Source organism: Quercus suber, unplaced genomic scaffold, assembly GCF_002906115.3.
Source record: "Quercus suber isolate HL8 unplaced genomic scaffold, Cork oak 2.0 scaffold_467, whole genome shotgun sequence".
NCBI classification, from domain to species: Eukaryota; Viridiplantae; Streptophyta; class Magnoliopsida; order Fagales; family Fagaceae; genus Quercus; species Quercus suber.
The window spans coordinates 417,542-430,638 of NW_027069918.1; the positions used below are offsets into that span (position 1 = coordinate 417,542).

General features: G+C 32.0%; 1 protein-coding gene and 1 pseudogene across 2 annotated transcripts; one reads left to right on the forward strand and one right to left on the reverse strand.

Annotated features, from left to right (window-relative positions):
• Positions 1-1,236: 1,236 nt before the first annotated feature.
• Positions 1,237-11,547, reverse strand: LOC112022671 (probable choline kinase 2). 2 transcript variants are annotated; one of them, XM_065762650.1, is made up of 5 exons: positions 11,400-11,547; positions 9,984-10,101; positions 9,277-9,377; positions 8,459-8,554; positions 1,237-1,712 (listed from the first exon to the last, which is right to left on the reverse strand). In XM_065762650.1, exons 1-5 carry the CDS (start codon positions 11,436-11,438, stop codon positions 1,701-1,703), a joined length of 366 nt encoding a protein of 121 aa, XP_065618722.1. In that variant the 5' UTR covers positions 11,439-11,547; the 3' UTR covers positions 1,237-1,700. The 2 variants fall into 2 exon arrangements, with proteins under 2 accessions (XP_065618722.1, XP_065618721.1); XM_065762649.1 differs by lacking the exon at positions 1,237-1,712 and having other exon boundaries at positions 5,015-8,554.
• On the forward strand, positions 5,315-7,261 carry LOC112022691 (pentatricopeptide repeat-containing protein At2g17525, mitochondrial-like; annotated as a pseudogene).
• Positions 11,548-13,097: the final 1,550 nt, after the last annotated feature.

Here is a 13,097-nt window from a genome sequence, read left to right on the forward strand (position 1 = left end):
ATGCGCTGCCACATACACCTTTTCTGTCAATGAGACAAAGGTCTCATGCACCTCGCGCATGAGATACCTTCTCGGGAAGAACATAACATGAATTAACTCATAAATACACTCCATGTCCATTCTTTTTTATTAGAATCTTGTGGGCATGTGCTCAAATAGACTATGTACAATAATGACCTTTGGCAATATAATTTTAAACACCCTTTAAATTAATATAAATACTTCCCTGGAAGCAATAAACACCTTATATTCATCAATGATTTTGCATTAATATCTTCATGGATATAAATATGTAAGGTAACTAGCATCTAAATGAAACTATACCATACTATAAACCAATTACGAGTGTGAATCTAAACCAATGTTGACACAGTCATTCATTAAGGAAATTTAAATGTTGGAAGAGAATAGGAAAGGCCAATGTGCCTTTTTTTACATGCTGTAAGTAATGAAGAGTTTTCATGGGGACAAGGGGGTTTGCTCGCCCAATGAGAAAATCCTAACCATTAACCTCTTCAAGATTCACAAATTGACTAGTGATTTTACAAAAATGACTAAACTTACCTTAATTTTAAACCAACCATATTCAAGAATATATTTCTATTTCAATATTTTTATTTTATTTATTGATAAGTTACACTTGCATCAACTCATTTCAATCTAATCACTCCAATCTTATTTTGCCAATTTTATGTCCCTGTGTAGGACATTAGCTCATGGATGACAAAGTCACAGAAGGAGCTATTTAGCATATATGTGAAGTTGATAATTTAATCCGCATAAGTTCTATATTATTAACTTAGTGTTTGTTTGATATTATCTTATTTAAGTTTTTCCTAATTGGACTAAAATATAGTTATACTTTAAAAAAGAAAAAAAAGAAAAAGAAAAAAAAGAGTAAGGTTTTATAAAGTTATATACTAACAAAATAAGAAGAAAACTAAATGAAAAAGCTCAATGCACTTGTACATTTGTCAAAGTAGATAGTACCCATTTTTTGTGTATAAAAATCATTTACAATGTCAAATAAAGTTTTGAGTCATGCTTCATTTTGTACTCTGCAAGTATTACTATTATTATATTCAGATGTGCAATCCTTTGATATGGTTTAATACTTCAATTGTTCAACATTTACTCATGCTAGGTCAATTGTTCAATTGTTTACACTTGTAATCTTTATTACGAGTAACTATCTAGATTGAAGAAATAATAATGTAAAATAGAAACAAAAGCAAGTAGGACATTAAAACTATTTTATTAACAAAAACCATATATTACACAACACACATTACTACTTTCATCACACAGTCTAAGAAGGCTATCTACCCAAGCACATGATTCATATGTCTACCAAGCACATTATGAACTTTAACTTTATTCAATCGTATATTATATATAATATCCATAAAGCAGAATTAATAAGATAGTTTCACATGTAGTTCCTAACAAGAACATCATTATTTTTTTCCCTTTTGACCAACATGCAGTCCATCAAAATAAATTTGGGGATTACTTTGAAAAGAGTCCCTTGAAATGTGTGATCCTCCTCCACTCCCTGGAACAACCATCCTGCCACCACTGCCACTGCCCACAGAGCCACCCCCACCACTTTTGGCTGCACCACCGCCAGTGCCACAACATCTTTGCCACATTCACTGCCAACACTTCCTCCTCCTTTGCCACCACCGTTGCCGTGCATTCTAAATGTGTAGCTGCTTAGTAATTACTATTAATATAATTAGTACTATTTTTTTTTTTTTTGATAAGATATAATTAGTACTATTAACTGCTAAAGGCGTCCAAGAAAATTGTGGCTTAAAACAAGATATGACTTAAGTATCTATAGAGAGTTATAGTTAAAGGTTTAGTGCATGAGAAGGCCATAGACCAAAGGAACTTGTATAAATTTTTTTTTCTAAGAAAATCCATTTCAAAGATTTCCCACCCAACACCAAGGAAATCTCCATAAGAATTCCATTCAAAAGAGATCCCAATCTTATAAAGTACCATGATAACTAACGTTTCATAAAAATTTAGGTGTTGTACTACTAGTTATGTCATGAAGACTGCAAGAACTAGATGTTGGATATGAATACCGTGTTACACAAGCTTATGTGTCATGATATAAACCGTGTCATAAAGACTCAAGTGTTGTGTAATTAGTCGTGTAAAAAAGATTGCAAAAATCAAGTAGTGTTTCACCTTATTCAAGCTATGTTTGGTTAATGAACTGTAAATTCGAGAAAAGTGATTGATTTAGGCTAGCCTAAGCCTTAGAATTTGGCATAGTTCTATCAACTTCTTTTGAGATCACTCTCTTATTGAAACAAGGCCACCACCAACTTAACCCAAAAGTTTTTTGAAATCTTATTAGGACATCAATTATACATGGTTAGACAAAAGTCTCGTGTGTTACGCTTATGAAGCCCATCTTTAAATCAATCCCATCCAAATGTGTCTAAAATCAATGGGTCCACGATTAAGCCATAAACATTACATTAAACAATTTTCTGAAATCCCCAAAATTCCTTTAGAAATTGAGAATTTTGGTCTTTTGAAAGGTCGTTCCTTTGATCCATTAAAACAATTAGTATCACAACATCATTCAAGACAATAAGCCATCAAACCCTCAACTTGCCCAAATAAACTCAATAGTAACTAAAATTAGATTTATCAACTATTAAATGTTAGGAATCCAAACCCAAATTTGAATTATTCAGAAACCTCAAAGGACCACCTTTTGTGAAGACCCTTAACCATTTGTCATAAAAATCTACCAACACCCAAAATCACTCATAATCTCAATGACATCCATCAATTATAATAAAAACTAACAAATTCGATGAAAATAAAAGGACTTAGGATTTTACCTTGAAATCTTGGAGGAATTGAGCCTAGGATGTCCTAGAGAGTTTTGTGAGTGTCTGTGTGTGAGTGAGAAGGGGGGGGGGGGGGTGTAAAATAAGTAAGAAAAAGGGGGTACAACATTTAAGTTTAACGCTATCATTTTTATTTTTTTACTGATTCTTGAAAAATCTTGTAATGATAACATTTGAAAGAGTATGCAAATTGTTCATTTGAAAGAGTTTATAAATTCTTTGTTATACAAACTAGACATGGCAAAATGGGCAAGGTGGGTTGGGTCAGTTCAGGTTGGGTCAATCGGGTTGCGGGGCGGGCCGAGTTAGGTCAGGTTGACTCGTATTTTTTACATGAATTTTTTTTTTTAAAAGAAAACAATATGTATTTGTCATTTAGAAAATCATGCAACAGATTACTTGATGTAAAATGCATTACTTTGAATTGACTACTTATATCAAGAATGAATTACACTTATTAATACTTATTCAATAATTTTAAAATTATACAAATCCTAACATTGCTATCTAAAACAAAATAACACAAAAATATGTAAAAAAATTACAAAAGTTTTATTTCTACACAATATCAACATCCTAAAGTTAAAAAAAAAAAAAAAAAATTACAAATGACTTATTGAATAATTTATTTGACAAAGAATAAAAACATATAAGAAATTTATAATCTATTGTCAATTGTGGTTGGCACTCTATTTCAATTTGAAATATATATTAAAGTTTGATTATTTATTTCATGGTCTCTTTTATGAATATTATATTATTGTTAAGCAACACACACTCTAGGAAATATCATAATTTATTTTGAAAAGCCATTTATTTTGAACATAAATTGTTAAAAAATAGGTCTAAGCATTCATAATTTATGTTAATTTGATGCTTTAGCTTCACTATTTTCACACTTGTGAATGTTTTTCATATATGTCTACAATTTTAAATCTATATTTTTAACTATATCATAACTAGATTATCTTGGCATGTATTTTGCTATTTAATATCTAAAAATCTTTACTCATTACAAAATGCTCAATAATTCATTTTTCAATTAATTTGCATATAGTTATATAAATGTCTCAGTTGTTTCCTTAAAACTCACAACAAACAATTAAACCAATATTATCTTAATTTTATTTTTTTTACCCCAAAAAAAGTTTTAAAAAATGGTTTTGATTCGGGTTGGGTTGGCTTGAACCGCAAAAAACATAGGTCAAGTCACGGGTCAACCCGTTTTTGCTTCGGATCAAAAAAATTGGGTTCGAATCAAGTATCTTTCGAGTTGGGTCAGGTCAAAAAATTCTGACCCGTTTTGCCATATCTAATTCAAACCTAGCCCACTCTATTCTTGTCATTAATCCACATTAACATTAAGAAAATACTAACAAGTGCTCTTAGTACATTATTTAACAATTTATTTTAAGAAAATTTTGACATTTATTTAATTAAAAAAAAAAACTATCAAAATATTAATTGATTATTTTTTCTTATAAAAACTTCCTTTAACTATATTATTAATCGATGACCAAGAGCATTCGTCAGCGTCAACTTAACATTAACAAAGCCCAAACCATCTCAAGCACTTTATGCTTTATTATACTACACAGAGATCAGAAACAGAGCTTTAGATTGCATTCCTGGGACAACGCTGTGGTGGCTTGAGCTGCGTGACGATTTCGAATGAATGGTATCTTCAAGGTTCCTTTTTTATTGATTCTGGCTGATTTTGGAGTTTGGGGATTTTGAGAAAAATAGGTTGGTTTGGTTGTTTATATAGTGTAGGTAAGTTGTTTGTTGTTAGTTCTAAGTGAGGATTTCTAATTAGAAGAAAAAACAAAATAGGACCAAAAAACATTTTTAGATTGTATTTTTTTTTTCATTACTTGTTGAAGCTGTGGATTATGGGTGATTAAGAGTGAAAGGTGATGAACAACTCATGAAATAAAGATTGCAAATTTAAATGTATTGAAAAATTAAAACCACTTATAAAAATGTGAAGTTAGAAACAACATTAAGAAGACAAATGAGGAAAAGAGTAGAGGGTTTAATTTGTTCATTATTGGGGGATGCTTGTGCAAGAGAGGTTAAAAACATAGTATTTTTATTATATGAATGATAAAAATGATGATTAATTACAGTTCAGAAAATAGAATAGGAGAGAGTTTGACTTTCTTTCTGTATTTCATACCCAATGGCACAGCCTCTTAAATGTGTTGGAGAGGAAAGATACTTTCAATATACAAATACCAATTTAGAAAAGCTAAACTTTGAATTACATATGTGTAAATAAGCACTTTGAGCATACTGTTTTGCTTTATCTACAATTCTTCTTTCTTGATGCAAGGCATAAGATTTTGCGATGTGGCATTGGATCAAGTATAATGGTTAATAACTCAGCACCCAGTATGAAAATAAATTAGTTGGTGTTGGAAACAAAGCACTTCATGCCCCAAATCTCCAACCCTTCAACACTTCCAATATTCCGCTCACTAACTTATCAGAGATTTCTTTTTTGCAGCCTGCAATCAAAATGCATTTCATCCTCATCATCTCCTGTTCCATCCCAACAGCACATTGCCCATTTAATACTAGACCAAAAGTCATTCTCCCAAGCCCTTCAAACCTTCAAATGGGCTTCCAAACTCCCCAATTTTACCCACTCTCAATCCACCTACCGTGCATTGATCCACAAGCTCTGTGCTTTCCGCCAGTTCGATATAGTAAAGGAATTACTTCAAGAAATTCCCAATGCAATCGGGTCACCCCCTGATGAAGACATTTTCATCACAATCGTCCGTGGTCTAGGGCGGGCACGTATGGTTAAGAGGGTGATCAAAGCGGTTGACTAGGTTACTCAGTTTGGAAAGAAACCTTCTTTGAGGATTTTCAAATTCAGTACTTGATGTTCTTGTTGAGGAAGATATTGATTTGGCTTGAGAGTTTTATAGGAAGAAGATGATGGGGAGCGGTGTTGAAGGTGATGAATATGCTTTCGGGATCTTAATGAAGGGGCTTTGCTTCACTAATAGGATTGGTGATGGTTACAAACTGTTGCAAGTGATGAAGTCTAGGGAAATCATACCAAATACTGTGATTTATAACACATTACTTCGTGCAATTTGCAGGAATGGGAAAGTTGAGAGAGCAAGGAGCTTGATGAATGAGATGGAGGAGCCTAATGATGTGACTTTTAATATCTTAATATCTGCGTATTGTAAAGAAGATAATTTGGTTCAAGCTCTTGTTCTATTAGAGAAGTGCTTCAATCTGGGGTTTGTGCCTGATGTTGTAACAGGGACTAAGGTGCTGGAAGTTCTCTGGAATGTTGGTCGTGTAACTGAGGCTGTTGACGTTTTGAACAGATTGGAGAGTAAGGGAAGTTTGGTGGATGTTGTGGCTTATAGCACTTTGATAAAGGGTTTTTGTAGATGAGGGAAGGTGAAGGTTGAGCATTGCCTTTTGAAGGAGATGGAGAGGAAGGGCTGCCTTCCAAATGTGGACACACAATATATTGATCTCTGGTTGTTGTGAGTCTGAAATGTTGGATTTGGCTCTTGATCTGTGTAATGACATGAAAACAGATGGAATTAATTGGAATTTTGTTACATATGATACATTAATTAAAGGGTTTTGTTCAGGAGGGAGGATGGAAGATGGGTTTAAGATTTTGGAAATAATGGAGGAGAGTAAGGAGGGATCTAGGGGTCGTTTAAGCCCTTATGATAGTGTGTTATATGGTCTGTATAAGGAGAATCAGTTAGATGAAGCACTCATATTTTTGACCCAGATGGGGAAGTTATTCCCTAGAGCAGTTGATAGGAGCTGGAGAATTTTAAGTCTTTGTGAAGAGGGTGCTATTGAGGATGCAAAGAAGGTTTTTGGTCAGATACTTGGAGAAGGGAGAGTTCCAAATGTTCTTGTTTATGACCATTTAATCCATGGATTCTGTGAAGGAGGGTATATGCGTGAAGCATTTGAGCTGATGAATGAGATTGTTGGTCGTGGTTATTATCCACTTGCACCAACATTCAATGCTCTGATTAGTGGGGTCTGCAGGCAAGGACAGGTCAGTAGTGCTTTGAAGCTCATTGATGACATGGTTGTGAGGGGTTGCAAACTTGACATAGGAAGTCATAATCCCTTGGTTGATGCTCTTTGTAGGAAGGGGGATTTTCAAAAGGCTTTTGGGCTCTTGTCACAAATGTTAGAAAAGGATATTGCTCCTGATTTTTCATCATGGAACTCATTGCTTCTTAGTTGGTGTCAAGAAACATCATGGTTAGCAAGACAGAACATGTTCCAAGTAAATTACCTTTTACAGCAGATTGTTGAGATTTGAATTAATTTTAGCTATTGAGATATAGATGAAGTGTAAGACAAAGAATTTTCAACTTAGTGAATGTGAGTAAAAGTAAAGGCTGCATTAGCTTGTTTGTTATTTACCAATTCTGCTTTACCTAAATGGGAAATGAAGGTTTTTTCATATATTCCAAGTTAGAGGTTCAAGAGTTAAAGATAGTTTGAGGAAGGTACTTCTTGGGAATGTAAGTAGAGATCTTCAGCATTATTTTATGTATGCACTTCCTTATTACTATCTTGCCTTTTAAACAATTTACACCGGTTGAAGAGCACACATTGAACCAGAAATAATTAGAAGTAAAAAAACTCTGAATAAAGAAATATATAACATAGACAAGGTTAAATGAAACATATAGTAGCAAAATAATTAGAAGTAAAAAACCTCTGAATAAAGAAATATAAAACATAGACAAGGTTAAAAGAAACATATAGTAGCAACCCAGATCTATCTTGAATATTCATTAACAGAAAGAGACATTGGACTAATTTTTTATAATCCAGCATTTTTAAAGATATTTCGATTGTCCTTTCATATTAATTTTGATTTCGAAAATTACAAACTAAAATGAGAGATCACATTTCTTGTGTTGTAAATGCCCATATTAATAGTATTCTCTATCATAGCAATTCAGTCCAAGAAAAAGGGCTTTTTAGCTAATAAGAGATGATATGCTAATGAAATTAACTCATTTTGAAGGTGAAATCACCATCACTCTGAAGCATATGATACTGGTTGGCACTTGGCAGTGGAAATGAAAGATAGAGTGGTTTTTGAACAATTGCACATCATCTGCTACCAATTGTAAGTCCTAAAGACTCATGTTCTCAAGTTCTGTTAATTTCATCATTGATAATCTTTGATTGGATCATGTTCTCATGTTCTCAATTGACTGATACTTCTTAATGCAGCTGTTGGCTGTTTACATCATTAAATTTCAATAAAGCACTCTTTAATATTGCATTTGCTAACTTACTTTCTCTGTGTTATAAGCGGTCCTGTCTAATAAATTTTCAATACCTTTTTGTAGTAAAGAATCCACCAACCCTCATTCACTTGTCTTATTTTTCTATTGTTAAGTTAGCTATGAGTATCATAAAATTTATGGGAGATGGCTTAATGAAATTTATCCACAATAATTCTATCTTTTTTTTTTTGGGTGCCTAATAATACTTTATTAAAAAAGAGCAAAACTAAACAGAGGAAAAGTGCTGCAAAAGAGGGGTTTTACCTCCATCTCTAATAGTTCAGGCTTCCTTAACCAATATTGTTGAAACCTTTGCCTTGCATATTCCATGTAGTCGAAGTCGATTTCATTCACATGTTCCTGAACAAGATATCAAAAGATAAAACTAATGAGCTTGCAGAAAATGAATGCATAAAAAAATTTATTTCCTACCAATTTCCCATAACATGCCTACTAGGTACAAGGTAGGAGAGCAGCTAGGTAGATGTTAAAACCAAGTATATAATAAATAAATAAATAAATAAATAAAATAAAATAAAAGCTTATATTGTAAACCCTTTAATGGTGAGGTGATCAGCTATATGAGGCTAGACTGCCAATAAAATAATGTTTTGAAAACTAGAAAAAGTTACTGTGGTAGGAGATCAACTTGGTTGAAACCAAAACCAAGCATAAAAGCTAAAACTAGACACAGAATAGCTTCTATTTAAGCCAGTTAATGGCATGTCCCTGATGAGGCACCCGGTGAGTTATATGTATGAGGCTAGAAATGCCATTAATGTTTTGAAAAACTGGAGTTGGGGTGTTTTTTTTTTTTGGGGGGGGGTGTTGTTGTTTGAATGAAATAGAAGAATAGAAATGTTTGATGAAGCATTTAAAAGGATGTTTATAGAAGAAGGAAAAAAAATGTTAAATTAAGTAATAATCTGTACAGATATCCAAGAGGTAAGTCAAACTCTGTATTCAGCAACCATAGGAAACTTCCTTGTAAAAATATTGGCTTGGTCATCCTGAGACATTCTAGTAGGATTTTAGTGTTCAAGTTCTAATCATGAAAGCTAAGATGAGAAGGTTAGAAGTACTGATATTATTCCCCATAAGCCCCAAACCAGATGGCTTGCAAGAGTATACTTCTCAACATCTTGAAGTAACTGCTTGACTTCAATATCACTAGGTTCATCACCTGCATTTAGAGATTCAGATCAGAGGATGATGAAAGCAAAATGCAAATTCTCAGGTGAAGTATAATTCTAGCCACTAACACAACTTGGTTACATGATTTAGATTGTTCAACAATTACATTATATTTAAGCTCTGTTTTATTTTTTTGAATGATTAAATAGTTGGGGAAAGAGGGATTTGAATCCTTGACGTCTCTATTGGAAACGCCAAGAGGTGTCAGTTGAGCTACTACAAGGCTCTTGACATATTTAAGCCAATGAAATATGAGAATTCAAAGGAAAATATACAGCAACAATATTGGGTTTTCCTATCAACAGAAATGAACACTAATTGCAGCAACAATAGTGATCATTCATGTGAAATTCATAAAAAAAAAAAATAGAAAAAAGAGAGACACATGGCAAAAATTACTTGTGCAAATAAAAATGAAGGATAAAAGTTTTATTGCCAGAAGAGCTCAAATATATACGAACAAATCTTTGACGATCCTCCAAACCTGGTGGAGGCAAAAAGCATTCCTTTTCAATCAGAGGAAATAAAAGCAAAGAAAGATGTTTAAAAAAAAAAAACAAAAAACAAAAACAAAAACCCTCAGCAAGCCACGCACCGGGATATTTACTGAAGTCCAGAATAAAAGGAGTTTCCGTGTGATAGTCAGCAGCCATCTCACAAAAATGATTTGCTATGTCAAATGCAACAGCATTGTAACTTGCATACTCATAATCCTGGTAATGATGGAATTACAATTAATGATAGCTGATTATATCATATAATATCTTTGCGCGTTCACGGGGAAGTAATTATGTGTGAAGGGTAAAATCAGATATTTCAATTCATATCAAACAAGATGTTCTCATAACATTCACATATAAAGATGACAATCTGTTTTTTATTTTTTATTTTGGTATATAAACAAATTACTGAGAAAACAACCCAGATGTATGCAGGCAGGACTAGCAGTTGCATGCAAATTTGTGGATTCCATCCATAAAAACCATGAAAGTTAGTGGATTCCATCCAGAAAATCCCACTACCAGGCATGACATGGTTTTATTACTCATGATCATATATTTAGTTAAGAATATCAAAGTATCCTCTTCAGATCCCATAACTTTCACAATTTTTGGTTTTTGATCTTTTAGTTTGGGGGTATCATAGAATTACAATTAAGGAGAAAAGGGGAGAGGGGATAAAAGGAAGTAAAAGAAAGGAAAAAGAGGACAAAGGATGCAATAAGACTCAAGATTTTCAAACCAATCAAAACAAGTGGCAAAACTTTCTCAATGTAATCCATACATTTCCGAATTTTTGTGTCAAAGTTCAATATGATTTAGACTTATACAAAAAAAATAGTTCCATATGATTTGTTCTAGGCATATTTATTGTATGGGAAAACAGAACCACTCTAAACTCATACATCATACAGGTAACAGATAGCCAGACCTATGAATATGAGGTTCATAACGACAATTGCTACAATAATTTACAGACATAATTGCACTCTTTTTCATCAGCAGGGTTGGATCAAAAATTGCATATAATGCATATAAGAAAATAATAACAATAACCATAAAATTTAACAACTGAAAATGATCTTTCCAAGCAGCTGCTAATACTAACCTGACCACTTTCCCTAAACTGATTACCCCCATTAACATTTATTCTTAAATTCACTTCCGTTATATCTACTAACCTTGAAAACCTATAAAAGTTAATGAGGTATCTCAAAGTAAAGTTGGAAAAGAAATGCAGAATTCAGAATTACAAGGTGTATGAAATCTCTCATTCTTTCTACCATGAACTAACAAATTTAGGGAACAAAAGTTAGGGTATGAAGAGATCGACACTGTAAGGTATATCAAATCTCCTACGCGCTACATTCCACTGAGTAGACCAAACAATTGTAAAGTTTAATCTTGACAGTAGAGGTTTTACGAAAAATCCAAAACATGGTTTTGTCACCCAGAAATTCTGATTTTGCCAAAGAACCATAAATTTAGATAATCGGCAAAGAGGAACTTACAATGATGGTTATTGAATTTGTCACTTCGTCAATCATCATATTGCAAATCGTTGTGGCAAAAACCTATACGTTGATGTGCCCCTGGAAGCTCCTTTCCAATATCGAGATATCCTCTTCAATGGTATCTAAGCAAAAGGCTTTAGCTTCTTCAGGGANGGGGGGGGGGGGAATAAGGAAGGAAAAGGGTGTACGACACTTAAGTTTAACGCTATCATTATTTATTTTTTATTTTTTAGCGACTCTTGAAAAATCTTGTAATGATAACATTTCAAAGAGTACGCAAATTGTTCATTGTTGATTGATCAATTTTTAGTTATTAAAGAAGGCAGATTGTTAGCCTATTTATATACTTTTTTTTTTTTTGAGAATGAGCCTATTTATATACTTAGTTTATAATTTTTGAAGTAAATTTTGTTATTGTGATACAATTAATTGAGTTCTTATGAAAATATTTAAAATGAACAATTACTTTTTTTAGAACATGAAAAATTTTTAATTGTAATTTATACTTGACATTAATAATAAATTTCAAAATTATATTAATTTAAAATCGGTTAGAAGTAGTGTCAAATGAGTTGAAAATACTTTTAGTTTTAGATGAACTAAAAGTAATTTCAATTTCAAAGACATTTAACATAAAATTGAAAGCATTTGAAATATAATTTGAGATGACAATTAGTATAAAATTATAGTGTAATTAAAATCTAATTGAAATTTTATTCAACTTTCACTTTAATATATTACATTATATAAATTTTTTGCAAAGGTAAAGGTCCTGTATATGTACTGTTTTTTTTTTTTTTTTTTGGCATAAGGAAGGATTTATTAATATAAAACAGAATAGAGTTTGCAAAGGTAAAGGTCCTGTATATGTACTGTTTGAATGAATTGATGTTTAAAGTTTCCTAGTTCCTACCGAAAGAAAAAGTAACTTAATCATGGTTATGCAGGAAAAAAAAAAAAGCAACTTAAAAAAAAAAGCAACTTAATCATGGTTATGCAGGGGAAAAAAAAAAGCAACTTAATCTTGGTAGCTTTACAAAAGTAAAGCATTAATAAAGGTTGCTAAAGCAGTCAATCTCAATTCTCAATCATGGTGTGCTGCATTTTCTATCCTTCTTCCTATAAACATGATTTCTTCCCACTATTTGTGAGCACTCACTTTATCTTGGTGCTTTTAATTGTCTGATAACCGTAGATTCCAGTTAGTGTAACTGGTAAAAAATTTTATGGTTGAATAAGAAATTTGAGATTTAATCTATATCTATACCAAAAAGCACTTGGTATCTTGATCTAATAATAAAGAGTATTACCATGAGCGGTCGCCATAAGTTAAAACTTTTTAAAAAAATTTGTTTGATAACATGAAATATAAGTTTCTCAACCCAAATATATATATATATATATATATTTATATAAATTATTACTATTAATCCCAAAAACTTTTTAAAAAAATTTGTTTGATAACATGAAATATAAGTTTCTCAACCCAAATATATATATATATATATATATTTATATAAATTATTACTATTAATCCCATGAGATTAAAGTTGACCAAAGTTGAGGCATAGACCTATTTTTTAAATATATATAAAAAACAGTTGAGGCATAGACAATTTTGCAATGGATTAAAGAGTGTCCCTCATAAATAAATAAATAATTGTCCCTAATAAAATATATTTACTTTATATGAAA